Source organism: Vigna radiata, chromosome 8, assembly GCF_000741045.1.
Source record: "Vigna radiata var. radiata cultivar VC1973A chromosome 8, Vradiata_ver6, whole genome shotgun sequence".
In the NCBI taxonomy this organism is placed as follows: Eukaryota; Viridiplantae; Streptophyta; class Magnoliopsida; order Fabales; family Fabaceae; genus Vigna; species Vigna radiata.
In genome coordinates, this window is record NC_028358.1 from 35,998,511 (window position 1) to 36,023,974 (window position 25,464).

The 25,464-nt window shown below is 32.7% G+C and overlaps 3 protein-coding genes across 5 annotated transcripts; 2 read left to right on the forward strand and 1 right to left on the reverse strand.

Moving 5' to 3' along the window:
- Positions 1-581: 581 nt before the first annotated feature.
- LOC106772168 (nuclear pore complex protein NUP1) lies at positions 582-9,209 on the forward strand. Its single transcript, XM_014658381.2, has 9 exons — positions 582-926; positions 1,206-1,252; positions 3,023-3,147; positions 3,762-3,957; positions 4,074-4,376; positions 4,454-4,540; positions 4,635-5,381; positions 5,602-6,185; positions 7,464-9,209. Exons 1-9 carry the CDS (start codon positions 662-664, stop codon positions 8,932-8,934), a joined length of 3,825 nt encoding a protein of 1,274 aa, XP_014513867.1. The 5' UTR covers positions 582-661; the 3' UTR covers positions 8,935-9,209.
- Positions 9,210-9,357: 148 nt separating this feature from the next.
- Positions 9,358-17,567, forward strand: LOC106771745 (transcription factor TGA4). 2 transcript variants are annotated; one of them, XM_014657741.2, is made up of 5 exons: positions 9,358-9,687; positions 15,963-16,072; positions 16,176-16,426; positions 16,519-16,722; positions 17,222-17,567. In XM_014657741.2, the coding sequence occupies exons 2-5, from the start codon at positions 15,976-15,978 to the stop codon at positions 17,339-17,341; spliced, it is 672 nt and encodes a 223-aa protein (XP_014513227.1). In that variant the 5' UTR covers positions 9,358-9,687; positions 15,963-15,975; the 3' UTR covers positions 17,342-17,567. The 2 variants fall into 2 exon arrangements, with proteins under 2 accessions (XP_014513227.1, XP_022641077.1); XM_022785356.1 differs by lacking the exon at positions 9,358-9,687 and having other exon boundaries at positions 15,922-16,072; positions 16,296-16,426.
- Positions 17,568-19,920: 2,353 nt separating this feature from the next.
- On the reverse strand, positions 19,921-25,030 carry LOC106770990 (7-methylguanosine phosphate-specific 5'-nucleotidase A). 2 transcript variants are annotated; one of them, XM_022785357.1, is made up of 10 exons: positions 24,902-25,030; positions 24,614-24,755; positions 24,346-24,406; positions 24,118-24,250; positions 23,896-24,019; positions 23,695-23,751; positions 23,479-23,575; positions 22,196-22,403; positions 20,555-20,615; positions 19,921-20,087 (listed from the first exon to the last, which is right to left on the reverse strand). In XM_022785357.1, the coding sequence occupies exons 1-10, from the start codon at positions 24,994-24,996 to the stop codon at positions 19,998-20,000; spliced, it is 1,068 nt and encodes a 355-aa protein (XP_022641078.1). In that variant the 5' UTR covers positions 24,997-25,030; the 3' UTR covers positions 19,921-19,997. The 2 variants fall into 2 exon arrangements, with proteins under 2 accessions (XP_022641078.1, XP_014512342.2); XM_014656856.2 differs by having other exon boundaries at positions 19,963-20,185.
- Positions 25,031-25,464: the final 434 nt, after the last annotated feature.

Below are 25,464 nucleotides of genomic sequence, written 5' to 3' on the forward strand. Positions count from 1 at the left end.
TAGCAATTAACATTCTTAAATAAAATTACAAGAAAGCTAGTAAATTTTGTTTCTTCTTTCTCCCTTTAATATGAATAAAAACACAAATAGGACACCTACGGTGACTTTAATATTAAAAATTTGTCATGATTATTTTTATTGGATTAAGCACAAGTAATTAGTGTTTATAGGAAAAAAAATCAAAATATATATGAAAAATAAACATGAATAAAAAAAACATGATATGAAAAGATTAACATATATTTATGCAAATAAAAAGTTAATTATATCCTTTGCTTCTAAATTTAATTATTATGCATTATATATATTAAAATATTTATCTGTTTATTTATTTATCATATATAGTAATTATTAATTTTTTTTATTGAAAAAAATTGTTTTAATAACTTTTTTTTTAATATGTTTTACAAGTTATGACTTATGAATGGCTTGTTTTATATATTTTTTTAAAAAAATAAATTTAAACAGACTAATAATAACATATGTTATTTTATATAAAGTTGTTAAAAAAATTGTTAAAATATATTTTTTGGATTTACCAAGTATTTTTTCTTCTTAATGTGTATGTATATACCTTTTCTTTTGTCTCTCTCTACACCTAAAACCCTACTTTGCACTCTGCACTCTTGCTCCTTCGCTCTCCATTGCCCCCATCACTGCCATGGCGACCGAAGAGAAAGAGAAGGGATACGAAGGGGGAGCAGGAGCAGGAGGCAAATTTCGCAAACGCCCCTTCCGCGGAAGGACCCAAACGACGCCGTATGATCGCCCGCCAACCTCACTCAGAAACCCTAACAGGAACAGCAGCAACAACAATGGTTGGTTTTCCAACCTTCTGGATCCCGCTCAGAGGTTAATCACTCACAGCGTTCACTCTCTCTTCTCCTCCCTTTTCCGCAAGCGCCTTCCTCCTCCTCCTCCTCCAGGTTCCCACCATTTATTTCTTTTTGGTTGTTAGGGTTTATTGGAAGCTTCACTTGTCGGCATTGTGCCAATTACATGCAAATTATGTCGTTTTCGCTAGTGCTTCATAGGTAGAACGCTATGCTGGAGTTAGATTGTTTGACTAATATTATTGTTATTTAGATGGAATGATCTGTGAGCCAATTGAGATTTTTTTGGTTCGTGTTAAGTGTTATTCCTTGCTTATTTTACAACAAATTACCATTGACATGCATGTTATTGATTTTGTTATTTGGGCGCAGAGACGGAACCAGAAGTGAAGAACATTAGTCAGGAAGAGGCCGTCTTTGTAAGTATACATATTTCCTGTTTGTTATGGTGCCATTTGCATTACTTGGGGATTTATATCTTGTTGGGGTGTCATTTTTTATATTTTATGTCAACAAAAATGTTATGGGTTGATTGATTCATAGTTTGATTCAGATATAATTTCTAGATTCTTTTTCCAATAAAGCATTTTAATAGATGCTTACACCTCTATTTTTCCGAAGTCTTCGAGTTTGTTCAATTGTTGTGGGGTTAGGGCTTTTATTTTAAGGACCAGAATATGCATCTTTTTGCTTGTTCATATTATGCTGTAATCCAGGATATGCATAGTTAGGAGGATGATTAACAAATTAGGGCCCCTGTTAACGGTTCTTGTGTGATGTTCTCAAAGTTGTGGTTGTCAATGACATGTGGTATATGCCTTAGACACAAGGGCATATGATTGGTGGCATCACTTGTAGGCTAGAGCTTGCAAACCTTTTTTCCTGAAAAATAAATTTGTCCAGCTTAGACCAAATACCACGGTGATGAAGGGAAATACTAGCTGACATCTAAGTAATACGCACCTGGCTTTTCAAGGAGTCAATTTCTTGATTGTTTTAAACATAAAAAAAAATGTAATTTTGCAAACCAGGGGTTTTAGAGGTTTTGCCAGAAGCTATTAATTTTAGTTTATGTGAAACCAAAACATTTTTTTTTTTAAAAAGACACACAGTTAATACAACTTTTTAAATGTACCTTCTAACTGTTAAATTGTTTTCCTTTAGAGAAAGCCGAAACAAATGAACATTAAGGTTTTTAGTAGTGCTACTCATGTATTATTCCAGTAAATTGAATGATTTTGCATTATATCTGATTTTTATTCTTGTAATACTTTTGTCAAAGGGATTAAGGGAATTTGACTCGTATATATTTGGAATGATAGAAGTTGAAATCTGACAACAATGCTTTGAACTTATTTTTCATGACTGGTGTCATTGATATATCATTATGAATTTAACCACCGTTATATACTATAGAGTGTCTAAAATGTTTGAATTATCGGTAGATTTGTGCTCTAGAGAAAATGCTGCTTAATTTTCTTTTAACTAACCTGCAGGAAAATATATTTTTCCTTTTTGTAAATGTCTGCCATTCTGTAGTCTGCACTACTCAATATCTCTCCTTCAACATATGCTACTATATAGTATCCGTAGCTTAGGCAAGTTACACTGGGTAGTTATTTTTGAATTTGAAATTTTAAAACTTCTCTGTACTCTTCCAGTTCTGTAAATAATTATTAAGATTATCATTAATGAATAGTTATCAAAAGCTTCAAAGCATTCTTTTGGATTGCTAAAAACTATTTTGTATGCCGTGATATGAATTACTAGTAATAATAAACATTTTACTAGATGGGTAATTTATAATATTCACTACCAGTTCCTGTACTGTTTCTTTTATTTGGGGGTAGCACCTTTGTTATGTGATTGCCTCAATCTGTTACTGGTAATTTTTATGCTTGATACCCTCCTGATATTTTATTTCCCTCATGTATTGGGGTGGTTTACTTATATCATGAAATGACCTGCATTGTGTATGTAGAGGTATGCATGAAGTGTTTTGTATAAAATTATGAAGTAATATTGGTAAACAATTGCCTATTTCATCAAGTTGCTTGCAGTGCTTGATAATCATTTTTCATTTCTATTGACTATAAAGCATTCGAGCTGCGATGCTCTGTTTTGGTTGGCAAAATAGTTTTTAATTTTTGTTTCCATTTTGCTTTGTCATCATGTTACTTGTGAAACAGGTTGCAAGCAATTCGTCTGGCCTGCAAGAAGTTCCTGTTGGTGTAAGTGATACTCAAATTAATTGTTCTGATGAGGGTGGATTAACTGAACTTGAGAAACTATTAAAACAGAAGACTTTCAGCAGGTTTGTATTTCTTCATGTGTGTTAGAATAAATAGAAATAAGATATGTAGGACATTAATATCTGTAGCATTTGAGTGTGATTAGCCTTTGTTTGTATTCACTATTACATATTATATAGTTATTAATATGTGGGTTTGCTGTTTCAAGACACAATTACCAAAGTCTTAACATGTTGTGCCAGCACTGTCTGATAGATATTCCACATCAAGGTATTTCGTGGAGAAGTAAGGAGTATAATATATTTGCTATATGCAGTGCAGAAGTTGAATGATGGGCCGTGGCAGCTGCAAGATGTGAAATAAAATGGCTTAATAAATCACTTAAAACATTTTAAAGTAGGAGTTGTTAGGGGAGATAAAATTTATTTGTGACAACCAATCTGCTCTTCACATTTCCTCTATTCCACTTTTTCATATATTTATTGTTACTTTTGTGAAATTTTTACTAAATATGTTAATTCTTATGTTTTGTGAAGTTCATGTTGCAAACAATTTTGATTGTACTTCTTCCTGTTGTCTGTAACCAATGCGTACATTCTGATTTACTTTGATAATAGTATACCTCTTGTGATTTTTTTTCTTTGATTAAGGTCTGATATTGTCTGCTATTCCACAGATCTGAGATTGATCATTTGACAGCACTTATGCGTTCAAGAACTGTGGATGCACCTGTTAGGGAAGAAGAGAAGGGGACAGGTGTGGTTCCCTCAGAACCAGTGGTGCAAAGTGGACAAAAGGAATGTCCCAAAACACTGGCACTAGAAAATGGGATTGAAAATACTGTTGCTGTAACCCCACATGTTATTTCAAGTGTATGAGAACATGCCTTCATAGTCTTACTTTACATATATGTTTGGTTGTATTGGTGGATTGGAAATTATTGTTCTCTTTGCGCTCTATCTCACACATTGCTTTGTATTGTCGCTAGTTTCCTATTGAAGATGTTGCTTCACCTGCGGAGCTTGCAAAGTCTTACATGGGTAGCAGGCATTCCAAAGTATCCTCTTCAGTTTTAGGTGTTCAAACATCTGCATTTTGGGAGGATCCAACTCTTGTAAACAGGGAAAAGTTTCCTCTTAAATCCCCTATTATGACCATTGTGCCTAGGACTACTAAATATGCTGCAGTTCATGAAAATGGTTTTATGACCTCAAGATCTCGTAGAAGATCTGCAATATATAATATGGCTCGAACACCATATGCCAGAATTTATCCAACATCCACACTAAAGGTTTGTTTTGTTCTGAATAACATTTTGGATAATAATGTTTATAAAATCAATTTTCTGATATGGTTTCTGTTTTACAGGGTGGTGAGCATGCTGTTGAAGATGAGCCATCGTTGTCAAGTCAGTCTGCATTTAATCATGATGTGCATTCTGGATCTAAAACAGGGGTATGAGTACTTATGAGTTATAGGTCTTGTCTTACAGTGTTATATTTTAAATAGGTTAATAGATTTTTTTGCTGTGTTTTTGTTAATTTTGCAGGCAGTAAAACGTAGAAATTCAGTTTTGGATAATGATATAGGATCTGTTGGTCCTGTTCGCAGAGTTCGCCAGAAGTCAAATCTTCTATATTCTAAAGGCTCGAGCTCACTTATTTCTGGTAACTCTTTGTCCGTGGATAGGAATCAAATGGTTGTGAATGCTTCACAGCAAGGGTCTTCCATGCAGAAGCCTATTCTGCTGGATGAAGTCAAGCATAGCCATATAAAATTATCCGAAGAAAATGTGGATGGCACTATACCTAGTTTGAGCTTTCCCCCTTTGCCCTCAAAATCAAGTGAAATGGCTTCAAAAATAATGCAGCAACTAGATAAGTTGGTTTCTCCAAAAGAGAAATCATCTGAATCAAGGCTAACAATTGTGAATGATAATTCACCAACAAAGTTGTCACCTTCCATGCTAAGTGGACAGGCTCTTCAAAGCATGGAAATGGTAGATTCATCAAAATTGCTGAACAATATGCATGGTAATAGCTTAGATGGCCCATTTGGAAATTTGTCAGGTAGTGCTCAGAATCAGAAGTTAAATTCTCAGAGAGACAAGGTTGAAAATGGTCCATTGAAGCTTGTTGCTCCTACCGATGGATTACTTCCACTCATAACAACTGAAGATGCTACAAAAACAAGTAATAAAGTCTCGTCTACTGCAAAATCTGGGGATTTTTTTACGATAAAATCTGTCTCTGATCTGCCACGAAAGAAGAGGGCATTCCATATGAGTGCCCATGAGGTATGAGACCTTTTTTATAGTAATCTATTTGGCTAGTTTCTCTAGTTGTCATGATTTTTAAAACATTATTTTTGTGTAGTTTAACATTAGCTTGGCAGGAATGTCCACATGACTTACCTTTTTGTAGGCATGTTGCTTATAGCAATCTGGTGCTTCCATTTACAGTAATTTGTACCCTAAGATAATATTTGATTTGTTTCTTGCTCTCTTAATATAAAAGGATTTTCTGGATCTGGACGATGATGATTATCCAAATGGAGCAGTCTCTTCCTTTTCTCTTGAGAAAGAAACGACAAGCTCCACTGCTGTGATGGGGGAAACTAATTCTAGTCATGAAGCAACTGAACAGGAGAATCCATCAGCATTATCTAAGACTTCTACAATAGATGGTAAGGCTCATATTGGAACCGCCTATAAATCTAAGGTTGGTGAAAAAGTTGATGTGTCTATCTTTAGCACATCATCTAACATTAATCCAACCTACAAGCCAGTTACGGCTACACCAAATGGATCAGTTGGTAAACCTCCCTTGTTTATATCTGAGAATAAAGTGGTTTCGTCAAAAGAGTTCACAGCTCCTCGTGCTCCACCAAAGGAGATAACCAAAGCAGGTCCTACATTTGGGTTGGAAAAAGTTGTTTCATCAAAGGATCGTGTTACTGACGCTCCACTGGTGGAATATGGCTCCAATAAAAATGTAAACAAGGTTCTTCCGGTGCCATTCACTGCTTCATCATCCATTGGTGCTGAACCATCTTTTCTGAAATTCAGTGCTTCTGTCTCAAACCTGGGAAGTTCAATCAGGTTAGTCTATTATAATTTATAGTGGTTTTGAATAAACCTCAATTCTTTGCACATCTACCATGTATTTTGGGTTTTTTTATTGTTCTTCCTTTACATTTCTCATTATTTATCACCAAGGGTATCAACAACAGCTATAGCCTTTCGAGTTATAAATAATATTTAAATGGGTTTTTGCCTCTCAACTGTTTTTTGTGCTTTTGACTTTAATGTAATCTGTATCATGTGACTTTTGAATAGTGTCAACACCTTTTGTTTTGACTATGGGGATGACGTTTCTATTTGATGAGTAAATATTCTACTCTAAATTCTGGATTTCTTTGGTTTCCTTTGAAATATTATTCTGGTCAATATACAGAAAAACAGAAAGGGAAAAGCTTTGTTTTAGCTTGCAGCCATGTAGAAAACTTGTGCATGTTCCCCTAATTGAACTACGCCCCTTTACATTTGAATTGTTAGATTCTTATTCCTCTCCTTAACTCACTTACATCACCTCATAATCCATTCCCCTTTACTTTACAGCCTTCAACCATTGAGAATATTCTTGGTTAATTTCTGGGATGTCATAATTGTTATTGTGTTACGTATCCAAGTATGGAACGTAACAAGAACAATATCTCACACACTCAAAACTAGCAAAAGAATAATGAAAGAATGGAATTGAACAAATGAATCTCTTTTATTGATAGTAGTGTATGAATAAACAAAAGTAAACAATAATTGGGAGCATAACCTTGGGAGCAGGATCTCTCTCAGTTACCTGAGAGCATAACCTCTCTTACAAAACTCACAATTCAAAAGCATACTCTTAATTATTTCCCGTCCATCTCTCACTAAATATTTCCCTATAATATATTTGGATTTAATATAAATATCCCTATATATAAATATCTCCCCATATATTATCCTTAATTATAAATATCTTATATTGAATATTTCCCTAGAATATATATTTATTTACTCTAATTAACTTATATTGAATATTTCTTTGGAATATATATTTATTTACTCTAATTAACTTATACTATATTTATTTACTCTAATTAACTTATACTGAATATCTTATATTAAATATTTCCTTGGAATATATATTTATTTACTCTAATTAACTTATACTATATTTATTTACTCTAATTAACTTATACACCTTATACCCTAACATATTGCTTTTTTTTCTTTTTTGCATTGGACAATTGAAACTGGAGAAATATTTAGAATCATATAGTGTTCAGTTAAGCATTAAGTTGATCCATGTGCTAAATGTGTTCCCTTCATTTGCAGCACAACTACTGTTGCTGGTCCAACTGATGCTATGCCAAAAGTTCGTGAAGCTGATAATGGTAATGCTGAGAGTACTAATGATACTGAATCTTCTGTTAGGGCTTCAGAACTTGCTAGTTCATCTGCTGCATCAACATCATTTTTGACATCATCCAAGAGTATATTCAATTTTGGGCACAATTCAAATCAAAATAATGGGTCTCTGGCAAGCCCTTCGTTCTCTTCTTTTCCACCCCCTGTATCTGGTAATTTCACCAGTCAGAATATATTCAGCAGTGCCATTAGTAACATGGCAGATTCTAATGGCAGTAGCATGGCAAGTATGACGACTGGCACAATGGCATCAAGTAATGGCAGTTCTTCTACCCCAGTGGTGGCATCTTCATATCCGACAACTTCTGTTTTCAAATTTGGATCCTCTCCTGTCCCATCAACAAGCTTACCTTTATCATCTTCTGGTTTAGAGCCGCTGGAAACTAAAAGAAGTCAGGATGCAGGAGCTGGTAGTCTTAGCAGCACTGCCTTTGGTAGCTCATCTGCAGGGATTGGTAATTTTGGCTTCAGCTCTTCGGCAACTAAAACTGTAAATAGCCTCTCGAGATCTGTTGTTGGTGCTAGTAGTGGTTCTGTGCTTGGTGCCCAGGCTTCTACCACCATTGGGTTAGAAGCCTTTACTCAGACCCAGTCAGTTCCATTTGGTTCATCTGCATCTTCCCCATCATATGGGTTAACTGGGAACACAACTTTTTCTTTGAGCAGTTTTTCATCTCCTTCATCCAGCCCTTCTTTTTCTTCTGGGAGTTCGTTATTTTCCTCTAGTCCTGCCATGAATGTCTTGAACTCTGGCACAACTTTTGGACTTAGCACCTCGGCTTGCTCTTCAACAGGAAACTCCTTTAGCTCCAATACCAGTACAAGTTCTACTTTATTTGGGTCTAGTTGGCAGCCCAGCAAGTCTCCATTTGGTGCCACGTTTAATTCGTCATCTTTGTCTTCGTCTGGACTTTCCCTTGGAACATCCACCGCTTCTGTCAGTTCACAAACAATGTTTTTATCGACCTCCAGTGCATCAACTCCTCAATTTTCATTCACTTCAGCTGCAGCATCTATCTCAACACAACATGCTTTTGGAAGTCCTACTCCCGCCTTTGCATTTGGCTCAGCTCCTGTTAATAATCAGAAGACGAGTATGGAAGATGGTATGGCTGAGGATACAGTTCAAGCAACTCCACCAGCCACTTCTGTATTTGGTCAGCAACCTGCTCCGTTTCAATCAAATTTTGTATTTGGTGCATCAACTCCACCGGGAGCCAGTTCTTTCCAGTTTGGTAGTCAACAGAATATTGCTCCGCAGAACCCTTCTTTTCAGACTTCTGGCAGTGTAGGTGGAAGTTTCTCATTGGGCACAGGTGGTGGTGACAAATCTGGTCGAAGAATTGTGAAAGTTAAACCCAGACAACGAAAGAAGTAGGACTATTGTTTATGAAAATGGTTGCCTTCTATCAGTACTCGGGGCTACACATGTTGTGCAAAAAGTAAATAAGTTTGGGCTAGATTTGTTATTGCTAATCAGTAAATACAAGCTTATCCGTGTTCTTTGCACTTCCATACTCAATTTTGTAATAGCATATGATATGAAGAAACATGTGCTGTGCTAAATGATATTCACAGAGAGCGCTGTGTTCTTGCTGCTTGTAATATAGCCAGAATTAGAGTCAATGTATAGCTTAGATGGTTGTAATTTCACAGGGAGGAATCTGTGAAATGATTATTACCGATAGGCATCTTGTTTCCTGTTTGCCATATATATTATTTTAATAAAATGTTGATTTCTTTTTTGTTTAGAAACCGATAAAATTGTAAGAAAGAGTATGTGTTATGTTTTCGGCAGTAGTAAACAAGATAAAAATCCGTGCAATGAGACATTCAGAAATGGAAGCTGTCGTGTTGCGGAGTTACGGTGGTACATCGGGAAGCGGCTGGCACGCGTGTGTTGGATTTCTCCCCTCGTCAGATTCTCCAAGAAGCACACCCACCTCATTATCTAAATCATAGAGGTGATTGGAAGATTATGGGGCCCACTAGAGGTGCAGTAATTGGAAGTGGAAAGAAAACGAAAGAGACGGTGTATGGTTGTGTGGAAGGTGTTTGAGAGGATGATTGAGGAAAATAAGAGAGTATGCTGGAGGGGTTGGCGAAGAAAAAGATGGAATCTGCGATGAAGGTAGGTGAAAGAGGTGGAGAGATATTTTTATTTTTTATTATAACTATAATGAGAGTAATATTTTATTTTTTATTATAATTTTAATGACGGTAATCATTGTGGAGTTGCATGAATAAATGTAACATCCCAAAAATATATAGTAATCACGATCATATAATATAGACGTCATCATTCAAATAAAGAGAACATTTAGAGTAGATTAGCTGTTCAGTAATTGATATTACAATCATCTCAAGTGTACCATAATAAGAAACTTTTACACATTAGAATATTCCAAAATGATTTAAATTGAAATATGGAAATCCTAAGAAACTAAGCTGCAACATTGGTCCAAGGAAATCTCCTCAACGACATGTGCTCACACTCAAATAGATGATCATCGCAAAGGAAAAACATACATAAACAACACACAAACACAGAAGTAAGAGTGAGCTAGATAAACAAGCAATATACATTTAGTACAATTAATCAACATCATCATGTTTAATCATATATAAAGTAACAAGATAAAGACATAATTCAAATTATGCATTAATTACTCAACACGACTCATCCAAATTTGTACAATTGTCGAACTATTGGTCGTCTTTGCACTTGTATAGTTGAGCTGGCCCTCCCCAACACTATGCAAAAGGTGAATCCTCATATCAGTCTATGTATAAACTCTAAGAGTATAGACGAGGACCTCCCTCTACTCTCACCACTCACAACATTCTTCTCTATTTGAGCGTAAACAATGCTTTGAGTGTAGGGATAGACATACCATTTCAAAGCTCCATACAATTATACATGACAACAATAATCTCTACAACCACATCCAATCATCTCACCCTGAGATGTCCAATTCATACTCAACTATGTCATTCTAATTCACAATCATATTCTTTCCAACCACACAAGCCATATATATAAAAATACAAGACACCCTTTCAATCAAACAACATCAATCAATCCATGGCGTAAGGATACTCATATTTAGGTAAGGAAAAAAGCTCTGAAACCCTCACCAACAACTCCAAAAGGGTCCAAAACCCCCAAAACGATACAAAGAACGTTTAAAGAACCCTGAAAACTCCCCAAAAATGTTGCAGAGCGCCCCACAGGGGTGCCCAACGCCATGACAATCGCAAAACCACATCAAATTGGACCTTGGAGACCCTACCCTCAACTTCTAAAGACCTCTAGGACCCTCCAAAACTTGAGAAAACTTAGAAAACCCTGCTGTTACTCAATTTGACACTTGAAAACTCACTTTTCACTCCTACAAGCTACCTAATTTCATTTTTATCATTTAAAACCCTTAAACCAATTTGCAACCTGCATAAATGTTGAAAGGCTTTTGGTCGCACAAAAGTCAATAAACCTTAAATTTCCCCACTAATGTAATATAGGGGTCAACCAAGGATCAATCCGTGGACTTGGTACTTATCAAGTTTAAAAATTGTAGAATTAAGCCTAATTATTTATTTATTAAAAACTAGGTGGGGAAAAAATATAAAATGAAATCTAATATAATACTAACTAACTAATAATGCATACTTCTACTAAATCTAAATGAATGCAAGATAATGTGATGAAAACAGAAACTATGTAAAGAATAGAGATGCACTAATAAGGAAGAATGTTAACGAATGATGCATGAATGAGTAAATGGAAAGAAAGGAAAATGACTTTTATCCTAAAATGATATACTAATGTAAGCAAAGAACTTAAACATAACAAAATCTAAAATCTACCGCTACCTATTCAAGCAATAGAAAGAAACTTTAATTGAAAAAAACATGGAACCTTTAATGAACCAAAATTGCAACTGTGAATGAACAAAGTAATAGAAATATGGAATTTTAAAAGTAAACAAAGAAACAAAATTTAAATCTAATCCTAATCACATCAGAAAAGAATTGGTCAAAACTCTAACACAAGATCAAAACCTAACATCTAATATGTACAATCAATTGATGGAAGTAAACTAATCCAGCAGAAATGAAACAGAGTAAAAGAGATGAACAAAATAAGGCACAATAAAAGAAAACTAAAACAAGAAACTGAATCATAGAGCTAATCTGTAGAAAACGAAATTAAAAGAGCAAGAATCTTAAAATCATACAGAAAAATAAAAGAACAACATTGCATTGATGAAAAATTGAAATACACAAACCCAAAATCACAAGGGAATTTCTCGGCCTGTCACCCACGAGAAATCCCTCCGCGAAATCAGCAACAAAGAACAATGGAAGCTTAAAATCTAAATGAAAACATGAAAATGAGTCTATAGTGGTGTCTGTCACCCACCACCTGTGTTTTTACACTTTACAAAACATCCCTTTTATAGGGGACAATCCAAAACAGAAAAAGGAAGAAAATGGGAAAGGGAAATGAATCACTAACTACTCTTGAAGCTTCTCGAAGATCCTTCAACAAACTCTGAATCATTCTTCAACCGTCGACCGCTTCGTACTTCTCCGATCACGTTTCTGGGCCGATCATCCTCCTGGTCCGATTAGCTTCTTGGGCTGGCTTCATTTGGGCCATGGAGCTCGCGTCAAAGCTTCACTGCAACACTCTTTCTTTTGCAATTGAGGAACCCTAGCTCGAGGTTTGAGAGAATTTGGGGAAAGAAACTTCAATTGATTTTACCCCTTTTCGCACAAAATGATAAGGTCTCAACAGCTCTGTCCCATATTCGCAGCATGAAACGCTGCGTTTCACTTACTCAGCAAATGGGCTTCAGCCCAACTCCAGTGCCAAGCCTTTTTCAATTACTTCTAACTAGCTCATCTCAGTTTTCTTCTTTGTGCAGCAGCTTCCACCAAAACGCATTGTTTCTTCAATCAACAGCCTAAATCCAGTGCAGGTGCAATAAAAAATGGAGCCCAATATCATTCCAATCAGCCTTGGCCCAATCAATTTCAGCATATTTCAGCCAGCCATTCTATTCCAGCCCAATTACTTTCAAAAATTTGATCCTGCAGAAAAATAAAAGCCTAAAAATTATTTATTTTCTTGAACATTTTTATAAAAGAAATACTTATTTATTTAAAAACCTATTTATTTAACTAAAAAGACAAAATTAACACTATTTTAACAAAACACCTATTTTTATTCTATTTATTCTAAACTATACTAATTCTAATGAATTAAAAACTAAAATATCCTAAAAACATATTACTATCACAAAAAAATGGGCAAAATTTAGGAGTTATCAATAAACAAGTCCAATTGCACTTGTTAGGACTCTCCAAAACCACAGAATACTCCCAGTAGTCCTACTTCTCATTTTCACCCCCTTAGAACCCCTAAAATGGGTTAAAAACTCAACCTATGAAAGCCATTTTCCATTTTAGAACAGATTTTTACTGGTTTAGTCATCTAGACAAGTCCTGATAGGTGTGATAACATACCCCTAACCTTCCAAAATAGTGCAGATCTCTTACCTTGCCATTTCACTACTCAACACCCTATTTTTGACTGAAAACCACCACTTACACCCTCACAAGAACTCTACTCCAATATAGATTAGATTTTACTATTTTAAGAGTTCCAACAAGACTAAAATACCTCAAAAACAGTCTCCAAACTGCTACTGCTATTAAACCATCATTCCCTCTAAAATTCACCTCTCAAAACCCCCAAATTTCACTCTAAAATGGTATAGAATACACTTAAGTGTTACTTCTCAATTTCAACTTCATACTATAACTATTTTAGGATTTAAACCAAATATAATAGACCCAAAGACCTTTACCAAACTGTAGAATTCCCTTTAAACTCACTAATCCAAAATTTGACATGCTAACATCCATCACTTTAAATCTCCAATTTATACATCAAATCCTCAATTCTTCCAACTATCAATAATAACATGGTTTTATATCAACAACATCTCCATTTCATCATACTATAAGTTATACAACAACCATACATTCATAATTTTCAAAAACATATCATAAAGGGTAATTACTCGTATTTTTTCCATATTTCACACCATTAACAATCATATAATCACATGCACACCAAATGACAGATTATAACCATCTTACTACAATTATTAAAAGCAAACTAGCTCCCCTTACCTAAAACTCTTCTTCTTCACGGCAACACTCAAGATCACGAGAAGCAGAAGGAAATCCTCTTTGAAATCCTAAACCCCAAATCACCACAAATTAGAAAGGGCATAGAAACCCTAAATTCAAACCCTAAAATAGTCCGGAAAGAACATCATTACAGAGTCACTGGAAACTCACCGTGAAGATGCCAAAACTCGGTCGTCGCAAAGAAAACGTCGCTTAGAGCTGTCAAAACGGGTAACCCGGCCCGACTTGACCCGACCCACCATTGGTTGGTCACTTAGTGAGTCAACCCGACCCGACTAATTTATTAGCGAGTCAGAAAAATTCGAACCCGATCCGACGCACCACGGGTTGGTGGGTAAACGGGTTGGCTCACTGACTCATTTAATTACAATTTTTTAAATAAAAAAATTACAAACTTTCTATAATTCAAATCTAAACAAATTTCACTCCCAATATGGGTGTTTAATTAATTTTGAAAATAGGGAACTTAAATAATTTTTTCAAGAAAAAATAAATAAATAAATAAATATATATATATATATATATTTATAAAATTAAAAAAAAATTAATAAAATAAAATTAGCTAGGTGGGTTGGTGGACCAACCCAGCCCACTACGGGTTCAACCCCATGAGCCGGGTTTCAATGAGTCAAGTTGAAATCTAATCCGCATAAAAAAATACAATTTTTTCAAATCCAACCCGGCCTAAACCTGTAGTGGACCAGGTTGGCCTAAGAATTGTGATCCATTTTGACAGCTCTAACAGCGTTGCCTCCGCACCCACAGATGGAGACAGTCTTTACACGAGGAGGAATGGATTTCCTTCTTTTTTTCTCTCACACTAGGGTTTTGCACAGAAAAGAAAGAAAGAGAAAAGGGAAAGTGGTGAGGGAAGGAAAAGAGAAAAAAAAGAAAAAGTGATGAAAGAAGAAGTAGAAAGGAATGAGAATGACAGAGAATAAGGAAAAGAACGGAAAATAGACAATATCAATAGTTTAATTTATATAAAAAAATTGATATTTTTCTAAGATAAAATTTTAAGATAATAAATTTGTGGGTGTATTTTTTTATATATTTTATTCAAATTTTTTATTTTTAAGACTTAAGTTCGTATTTAAATTTCTAATTAGTATTTCATGTAATTCCTTTAGAAACTTGTTTGTTTAATTGCTTGTAAAGCTCTTTGGAATGAATGAACTACTCAATTTTAAAATGGCTATTAGATAAATGAAATAAATGTGTATTCTAAATTAAAAAAAAAAAAAACTGTGTGAGTAATATTTTATTAAAATCTTATTGATGCATTTTTTATTTTATTTTTCTTGAAACACAAGCAAAATCGGGTAAGCACCCACTACCTCTTCAACACTATATACTCAGTAACAGTGAAAAAAAAGTTTGAAAAAGTTAATCCACTCACCTTTCTAAATCTTCACTCGTTACTTTTACACATTGAAGTTTGGTAGAAAATAAAGACCTGAATAGTTCATGCCAAAAGCAATTTTGCAATTAAAAATAAAATATAGCAGTTTCAAACTTCCATTAACCCCTCCTCTCAAATTTTATACTGTCAAAAATATGCACAATTTGTTTGTTATTTAAAAATTTAATTTCTTACTCAAGAAGGATGCCACACTATGAAAAGCAGTGTTTTCTTTTCTCCACGTGAGATAAGATTAACAAGTTTTATTTATTTAATGGCAAAAAGAAGATTCAGTGACAGTTCAAGAATCTAGACAACGTTGGATGAGGCCTGCATGATAAAAAGGTGGAGAAAGAGACAGAGTCACAGACACATAGTTTCAATGGGAATCTACCTCCTCGAAATGGAATTATTGGTGTAAAAACCATGATAGAGTATAGATTTTCCACATCGGTACTTTTGTCCCATGATGGTTTTGAAAGGCCAAAAGTGTACTGAGATGGTGGTTAATGGTTCGTACATTTCTAAATATTCGATAAATCTAACAAATGTATGATCATATCAAATGGTTAATAGTACATGTCTTGTCGTGTTAAGTGGGGATTTTGTTTGTATTAGATAGAAAAAGAATAAAAAAAAGACAAAAGAGCTGTGTCACTCTTTGTGAATAGTGGTCTCTTTTGCCTTTGTTGATATATATATTCACCTTGCATTCTTCATTCCATTGTCATCAATGCATTATGAAACTGAATGCTAACTGGTTTCCATTCTGTAACCAGTTGAAAGAAAATCATGAGTTCATCCAACCACTTCAACCAGGGCAGCAGATTTTTAGCAAGTAAGCCAAGGAATGAGGTTGATGCTAAAGAAGAAATCTTCAGAATTGAAGGTAAGAACAATCATGAAGTTAATGTTGCTCCATGTTTTTGTCAGCTTCTGTTTTAGTTTTGTAGCAGCACGTATAAAACCAACTGAAGTTAAGAATTCCGCAGGAAACACAACATTTGCGACAAACTATGGACGTTGGTTGGAAAAACACAATAAACTTATTTGTGAGATACGGAGTGCTTTAAATGATGAAGTTGTTGATGACAAACTAGTGTTTCTTATAGATATTTCATTGAAGCACTATTTGGAATTCTCAGAAATGAAAACAAGTGATGTCAGCAATGTTGCTTGGTGCACAGCAGCTGACCAAAGTCTGTGGTGGATTGGAGGATTTCGCCCTTCTAAACTGCTCCAGGTAATGCTTGTATGCTGTTGCATGGAATGAAAATGAGGAGAGAAAAATATTACCAAAACATTCATGTTTCATGGTGTCTGCCTTGGAAACAGGTTATTGTGCCTCAACTTCAACATTCGTGTTCTCAGCAGCAACTTTCTGATATTTGCAATCTTGTACAATCATGTGAACAAGTAGAATATGCTCTTGCACGAGGCATGGAGAAACTTCACCAAATCCTTCATAATGCAACAACAGAAGGTGAGAGAGGATTAAAACTGACGTCTGCCCCACAACAAATGAGATTTCTAAAGCAGGTAACTAATGCATGCATGCATTCATTTTGAATCCATTTTTTCTTTATATTTTAAAGGATAAAGTCTTTTTAACAACAACTCTTTCACAATTTTTTGACAACGGATAGTGGCAGTTTGTAATTGGTCCGTTTCAAATATTTTTTTAGAATAAATTCAAACAGACCAATAGAATTGTGACACGTGTCCGGTTGTCAAAAAGTTGTTATAAAAGAGTTGTTAAAATATCATTGTCCTATTTTAAAAGATAATGATATTTTGACAACACTTTTTGATAAATTTTTTGTCAACGGAATATGTGTTCATCACTTTATTGATCTATTTGAATTGAAATTTAAAAAATATTTAAAACAAATCAATCACAAACTGTCACGTATGCGTTGTGAAAATTTCTTTTAAAAAAGTGTTGATAAATAAAATTTTTCCTATTTTAAAAGGTGGTATATATAATAACAATTTGTTTCGAAAATTTTAACATTTAACATGGTTTGTTGATGATCAGGCGAATGATGTTCGACAGGAATTTTTGCATCGACTATGTGGTCTGCTCACAAATAGTCAGTATGCAGAATTCTTACTTTGTTTGGGGGAATGCCTCTATAATCCTTCCAGCTCACTTTGAACACTCCATCAAATATGAAAGTGGAAACGTTTATTCTTAAGTTTATTACAAATTATAAATAAATATTTTTGGGTATATTTTATTTGCAGAAAAGTTTCATTTTCTTATTTACAAAGTTCTTATTCTCATATTTTAGATCTTAGTAGTTCATTAGTTTAACTTATAATCCACTAATCTAGTACATTGATGCAATTTTTAAAACATAATAATGACCATAGTTCCAACTTTGACGGCATTCAAATCATCATCTATCATATACAACACAGCAAATATATATCAAAAAAAAAATAGACTTTAATATGTTTCAACTTTTGTATTGATCAACGTTATAAAAGAATGATATCCGCTTAAATGCATGTTATTAATTATATTTAAACTTGCTTAAAGTAATGGTTAATACTAGAAAGAACTGAAACTAAATATGTAATTACAAATAAAAAAACAAAACAATATAAAATTAATTAAATTAAAAAATGAATTTATTCCAAAATATATTTTATTAATAATTCTTTTCAATAAAATTAAATTAATAATTACTTTAAACCATATATATCGGTGAATGTTTATTTATGTTATTTCTTATTCGTATTACTAGATAAATAATTTTACCAAAAAATTATAATTAAATAATTTAGCTTAACAGTTGTTTGTTACTTTCAATTAACTACCATAACTATAAGATATAAGGGGTGACATCATCTTAAGATCAATAAGAGTTTCTTATATTCATTCTCAATTCCAAAGTAAAAAAATTATATGCATTTTTTCACTCTTATCCTTATCTCATGGGACATTGAGTACACCTATCACACTCATACTCTCTTTTATATTTTGTCTCAAATATTAATAAAATAAGTATTTTATGAAAAATAAAAATTATTAAAAAAATTATCAAATAATAATTACACAGTTTAAATTTCATGATAATTACAACATTTTATTTTTTTTCAAAAAATATGAGGAAAAAAATATAAGGGAATGAATTTAAGTTAATATTGAACTAGTTGAACAATTGGAAGAGAAGATGAAAATGTATATAGTAGAAGAAGGACTCTTTTAGATGAAACAAAATTTAAAAAAAAAATGAAAGATAAGTTTATAAAGTTATCAAATAAACTAAGGCTTTGTGCACTTGAGTGGATTTGGGAGAGAGTAATTGAGAGGATTTGAAGATAATTTATTTTTTTTTGTTTATTTGAATAGATTTGGAAGTAAGTGAGAGTAGATTTGGAAGTAAATTTTGTGAGAATTAGTGTAAGATTTAATTTATATGACAGATTAAAAAAATTTACTTCCAAATTCACTCTCACTTACCTCCAAATTTATTCAAATAAACAACAAACGAAATTACCATCTAATCCTCTCAATTACTCTTCCTCAAATCTACTCAAGTGAACAATAATTGATATTTATTTTTTCTATAATAAAAAGAATGCAATTGTATATAATGACATAAAAGGTGCTTAGTCATATGAATGAATTTGATTGATATCAAAACCAAATGACCAAAGAGATAATTGAAATTTAGACTACTTACTAAACTAAAGGATGTTATAGTAATTAAAAAAAAAGGACAAGATAAATATATAAATATTGTATCCCGTTCTTAACTTAAGACATCAATTTATACTATTAATTCCTTTATTTACCATTTCAAATGTGCTTAAATATGTAATTGGTAATTAAATAAAAGAACTCTATAGAGGAATATCTGGATATAAGTTAGGGAAATCACCATAGTTCTTCCTTTTATTTTATTTTATTTTTACTTTTTATCGAGTGTCATAGTTCTGAGATTAACTTATAATTTCAAAAATAGATTGAGTTTTCGAGTAAATAATGAATTGTTCATTTTATTTATTTATTAAAATCTATTTCTTTTATTTTTTTTTTCTTAAGTTTTATTTATTACTTTTAAGATTGTGTTAGAATAATATTGAAAAGTCAATTTTATACAAATTCTTATTAATTAAATTATTATGCATAAAATTCATTTCTCAATATCATTCTAACAATATTAAAAGCAATAAATATAACTCAAGATAAAAAAAAAATAGCAAATAAATAAATAAAATTTACTTACTGAAAAAGATAGAGAAAATCACACATGCCATTTGTTGTTGATTTTCTTAGATTTTTTACTTTTCCACACCCTTTTTACTATATTTATATAACATTTGACTTGACTTGTTTATTTTTTATTATTTATTAATTTTGGTTTAATTTTGGAAGTATTATGAGAAAAATGGAAAATATACTTAAAACATCGGAAGAGAAAGAAAAAGAAAATAAAGAAAATATAATACAAGATTATTTGAATGGAAAGAAAAGACTGAAAATTAAAATCGATGAGTAAAAAGTTTATTGATGATTTAATTGATGTGTTAAAATAAGAAAAAAGTAAATTAAATTAGATAATATAGTAAATTATGAAAATAGCTTTATTAAAATTTAGTAAGAAATATGAAATAAAATTAAAAAAGATAACTAATTATGAAATAATCATTTTATAAAATTGGAATTAATATTACAAGTTAAAATATAATTTACTTAAACAATTAATTGTAAATTCTCAAATCTAAAATAATACATTTTTGCATTTATTTAAACTCCTACTAGTATTACATGTGAAGGTGGCATTGTCCTTTGATTTATTTTAAGAATATGCAATCCAGAAGTCTTCTACATAAGTTATATTATTCAGTGAAACAAAACACTGAATGGTTGAGATTGTGAGACTGGAATCCTAATATAAAGCAAAAAAGAATGAGATTGAAATAATCAAACACCACTTGAACAGATTTCAGACACCAATTTGATAACTCCCCACATGGCTGCATCATTCTGCAGGTAATGATAAGTTACAGTTTCTGGTATCTTCACTTCAACTCAACATATATTAGTCAAATTTAAATATTCAAATAATATTCATCAATTTAATCTTTTTTCAATATATATGTTCTTATAAAGTTAAAGTGACTAGTAAAATTTTAATTTCATCCTTTCTCAAGTGAATTTCAAATTTCATTGTTTTATTCAATTGAAATACCTTCAAAAAATTTCCAAATTATAATTTTCTTTTAATTTCCTCGTCCAAACAACTTATTTTATTCCAAGAAATTTTAAATTCACCAAATAAATAAATTACTCTCTTAAATNATCTCATTCAAGCATACTATAAAAATATTCCTACCATCAGTCCAATCAACTTACCACAAAAACAACGTCAAAAGCTTCTCGATAGCAGCTGAGTGAGTTCTCAATGTTGTGGTTCCTACAACAATAATTTTATACAGTAGAGCATCTGTATTAACTACAATTTCTTATACTACCTCAAGAACTAGAGAAAGAAAGATGTATGTTTTCAGATAACGCAAGAAGTTAAAAGCTAAAGATCATGGAAGGAGATGGGAGGGACATAAAAAATACAATTACCATAACTGGAAAACTGCTATGGTAATAAGCATCAGCAGGTGCAATTACAAATTTCCAATTCCCTTCTATTGTATAGGCATTTCTTTACTTAATGAAAAAATTAACAAAATAATTAAAAAATGAATAAAACTAAATACACACTTACATATGTGCAGGCAAAAAGTAACATACTCAAATCAACTAATCCTCTTTTCTCACAGGTCCCTCTAGAAGAGAAAAATATGAAAAATTTAAAATGATTTCGATTATTAGTATCAGAGCCAAGGTCATAAGTTTGATTCCTAGTGAACAATACTTCAGGGGTAGATTGTTACGGGTTGCACAAATATCCTATGGCGGAGACCTGGTTGGCTGAGTCACAGTCCAAGAGTGGGATTCTTAGAGGAACAGTTGCTAAAGAGAAAGAGAGAAAGAGAGAGAGAGAGAGACATTGAACTGGAAACTGTGATTCTAAGATAGCACAGACACTTTATTTATACTGAGAAAAAATAAATTTAATACAATAAATAAAGAAGATATAAAACAATAACAAATAAAAAGGTTCCAAATAATAAATATATAGTCAATATATTCTTGATTATACAAGATTTGTCTCTTATTTCTATAATTATAAATTATAACAGAGGAGAATTTAATTAGCAGGGATTCAGTTGCAAACAGTGAAAATTTCCCAGCTAAATAGTAATTGGTAAGACATGCCTTCATTAAATGAAAACATACTTAATTATTGGTCAAGAAAATAACAGCATCAGAATCCTTAAATTTCACTGAATACGCTCAAATTTTCTAAACATATTAAACAACAATCCCCTTTAAAGATGAAGATTTACAAAGGAAAAAATTATGGAATTCTATTTTTCTTCAGAGATGTTCCATTCAAGATACTTAAGTAAAGTTTCTATTCTGTTATATGTATGATTTAGTAGTATAAACAGGAGTCTTTGTATCATATTATATTCAACTAGTGATCGAAATGGTAGATTCTCCTATATAATCTATGTATATATTTTGGTAAAAGAAATTTACTAGAAGATGGATTGCAAGAGATAGAAGAGAGCACAATGAAAAACACGTTCCCAAAATAATCAATAGAGAATAGCTTTGCTTAGTATCAAACATCATTTAAGAAGGCAAAACATACAAATGAAGAATTCCTTCTATGATTGGTCCAAGTTTAGAAGTTTAGCATTCAAAAAACAAAAGCAATAGTAGTTTAGATAAGTATTTTGATAAATATATTTGTTGAAAAAAATGTCAATCTGTCATGCGACCTATATAACTGGCCTCAATTTCACAATAATATAGTAGAGATCAAGTCATAGTCGTAAGTACCTTTATAGACATTAGCTGAGCTCAAATTTACATGTTACCAAGACAACTAGATGATAAGAAATTTGGCAAGGCAGATTCTAAACTTACAGGAATCCCATGGATATTCGGGTCTCATAATTCAAACCATCAGACATTCCCAAGTCTCCAAGGTGATCACCAAGAAGGAGAACATTGGTTCTCTTCTTCAATGAGGCATTGTCATCAGTAGGACCATCCAAATCACCAAACCTCTCATGAACAGGAGCTGCCATATCAAGAGCGTGCTCATTTTTATTTAAGCTATGAATCAATTTTCCTGTAATAGAAATTTACAAGTACAATGTAAGAACTATATTTATATCAAGTCCACGAAAATTGTATTTTATCCATAATACTCCAATCTCATTCAACAAGCACTGGAGGTTGAAAAAACATACTTTCAATAACTCAGCCATGAGCTGCAATGTTTCAAATAAACTTATAACAAAACATATTCTACATGAAAGCCGATGATATATACATTTGTTTCAGTAGTTTAAAGAAAAAATAGAATTTTGCAGGACTCTGGGAATAGAGAATTTATGTTTCTGCAGGTTTTTTCAGGTTGCCATTGCTGAATCCTTGTTACCTTCTGTGAGAGATTTGCATTTGCATAAGATAGATTTATTCATCTTGTGGTTGTAACTTGCAAGAGCAGTACATTAATCAATTATAGAAAGTAAATATAGAACTTGCGGACCAATATTTTGAGACACTTTTGGATCAGTTAGCATTAAGTGGTATCATTGGTTTTAAGATGAAAATATCATATAAAGACTAGAATATTTAGAATGTAATTTGCTGCCCAGAAAGCTACCAGTAATACATGTATCCAAATTAATCAAGGGATTTCAACTAGGTTGAAGTGCATTTTGAAAACCTTTAGTTCACATTGGAATGTGCAGGGATCATATCTAGTTCACACTTATTATTTGAGCAACCTGCCATCCTACAAACTATAATGCATAAGCTCAGCCAATTTTGTCTGTTACAATATTAAAGTCTATGATACATACAGCACATATAAAGGTACGAGATCAAATATATTCATTTATTTAGCTGTCTGTTCCCACAGGCAAGGAAACATTTATCAAAATATGATACAGTACATATTATACATTTTCTACTCTGTTTGCTAGGCAGTCATGGTAAGAGACGGAGTAGATGTTGCGATGTTATTTTACCCAACCCACTCATCAATGTGTAAACAGAAATAAATGAATATATTTGCTTTACTCTATTGACAATGAAACCTAAAGGCGTTCCTCGGCCTCAATATGTATTTGGACATGAAAACTGAGATGAAAAACCAACAAATATGTGGCTAATGAATGCAGGAAACATAAAATCACCTTTAAATGATACAAGGCTGCCATTGTCATTAAATACCATTCTGTTGGATACTATCCTCACATTCTTGAAGGATCTGTGAAGTTTCTGCCTTAGGACCTGTTATTATCAAGAAAAAACAATATATTGCAATTGAGAGGCGTGTACAACAATAGAGGAGAAAAGAAAGTGCATATTTTGCAAACTTGCCATCATAAAACTAAATTGATTTTTCAGACCTCTTCAATGATATCAGCGAGCCCTGCAGAGAATATTAACACAGGAATGTCTCTTTCCTGAAAATTGAAAAATAGAAAATGGGAACCAGTGTCAGAAATTGAATTTTCACATATCAACATTAACATTTCATAAATTCAACTGATATAAAATAAACATATCAAGATGCAACGTAAGATCTTATATCTGCCAAAGAAGTATACCTCCAGAAACTCTAAAAGTTCAGAGACACCTTCCCTGAAAGCTATGTTAGCATTAGCAACAGATTGTGTTATTGATTCATATGTAAGTCCTCCCTCAACAAGCAGAGCGTGTGTTTTTCCCCACCTGATACACCACATTTAGAGTTTCAGCAAAATGTAATAATGCCAATGCTGAACATTCAACTTAGTGCCTATACGTCCACCATTAACAAACTAACACACCACTCTTCCATGAGCTTCGTTTTCTCTTCAAGTCCAATAGTCGGTGAAAATTCTAATGGATGGTAGTATTCATATAATTGCTGCCTTTTGGCATCATATTCTGGATTACCCTGCTGCAAAAGGCCATGACTGCCTACAGAAGCACAAATGACTCTATTAGATATGATCCATAGCAAAATTCTGAATGACATTCATTTCTTTTCTTACATCAAAGGGACCAAAACATACTTTGACCACGAGTTCCATTAACCGAAAACTTAGTTAACGTGGCATCAAAATCAGCAATCACCTGGTACCAAGAATTTGTCAATACAATAATAAAAATAGGAACACATTGCGCTGGGAAAGTTTGAAGAACTAACAAACATTTCTGTAACGGTACCCACTATTATCACCAAACTACTACAGTAAGTAAATTCAACAAGCACACCAAGAAAACATATGGAATACTCAATAAAACACTTAGACTAATTATGAACCAAATGCGTGCAGAAACCTGAAGCTTCTGGGGACCACCCGAACGAATTGCATCAATTTTCTTCTCCAACAACGCAGGGTCACCCACCAAGAAGTCCGAAGCAACCTTCACTTCCTCCATTTCTGAATTTCTCCCGCAACAAAAACTAGAAAATGATACCCTTTAACGAAAAAATGTCAGAATAGTTAACAAATTAAAACGAAGAAAAAGAAAATACAAACTTTAATCATAGATGTGCAATAGCAGGTTAAAAGAAAATGAAGAAAAATAAAAAGGGAGAAAAAATGGGGTGGGAAGAAGAAGAACCTCGAGGCAGTGTAACGGGAAGAAAAGGAGAAGTGGCGTTGGCGAAAAGAGGTGGCGATGATAGCTTGAACTTGAAGTTGGAAGCTATGATTCATTATAGTGTGAGTGACGGAATCAAAACTTTCAATTTTAATAATTTATAAATTTTTAAAACTCAAAAACAACTTTTTACTTTCATCAATTTTAATAATTTTCTTTTATTTTCTTTTTTTCTCATTACATGAATGTTTTTCTTCCATTAGACACAACTTAAAAATGAATGGCTCCAATTTGTTGTAGAGAGTGATTATAGATTGTGTTTTTCAAGAATTTGATTGAAACTACTGACTGGAGCAGATGCTTTTTGAATATGAACTGTGCCAAAATCAGTGCAAATAAATATATATTATTTTCTTGTGTCATTATCTTTCACATATCATATATATTAGGATGAAAATCAATCAAGACTAATATTTCTAATGTTTACAAGTCTCATCATGAAAAGAATGCTCACAATTCTTTTTACATTCAATGACAACTCACAAATATATTTTAAATTAATTTACTTAAAAAAGATAGAGTAT

Excerpts from the sequence above, each read along its gene's own strand:
- LOC106772168 (XM_014658381.2), top strand. The coding sequence starts at position 662 with ATGGCGACCGAAGAGAAAGAGAAGGGATACGAAGGGGGAGCAGGAGCA. Across the intron at positions 4,377-4,453 it reads ATCCAACATCCACACTAAAG|GGTGGTGAGCATGCTGTTGA; the intron begins GTTTGTTTTGTT and ends TCTGTTTTACAG. Across the intron at positions 5,382-5,601 it reads TCCATATGAGTGCCCATGAG|GATTTTCTGGATCTGGACGA; the intron begins GTATGAGACCTT and ends TTAATATAAAAG.
- LOC106771745 (XM_014657741.2), top strand. The coding sequence starts at position 15,976 with ATGAGTTCATCCAACCACTTCAACCAGGGCAGCAGATTTTTAGCAAGT. Across the intron at positions 16,073-16,175 it reads AGAAATCTTCAGAATTGAAG|GAAACACAACATTTGCGACA; the intron begins GTAAGAACAATC and ends AGAATTCCGCAG. Across the intron at positions 16,427-16,518 it reads GCCCTTCTAAACTGCTCCAG|GTTATTGTGCCTCAACTTCA; the intron begins GTAATGCTTGTA and ends CCTTGGAAACAG.
- LOC106770990 (XM_022785357.1), bottom strand. The coding sequence starts at position 24,996 with ATGAATCATAGCTTCCAACTTCAAGTTCAAGCTATCATCGCCACCTCT. Across the intron at positions 24,756-24,901 it reads TCCCGTTACACTGCCTCGAG|GGTATCATTTTCTAGTTTTT; the intron begins GTTCTTCTTCTT and ends TTTTCGTTAAAG. Across the intron at positions 24,407-24,613 it reads GTGGTCCCCAGAAGCTTCAG|GTGATTGCTGATTTTGATGC; the intron begins GTTTCTGCACGC and ends TCTTGGTACCAG.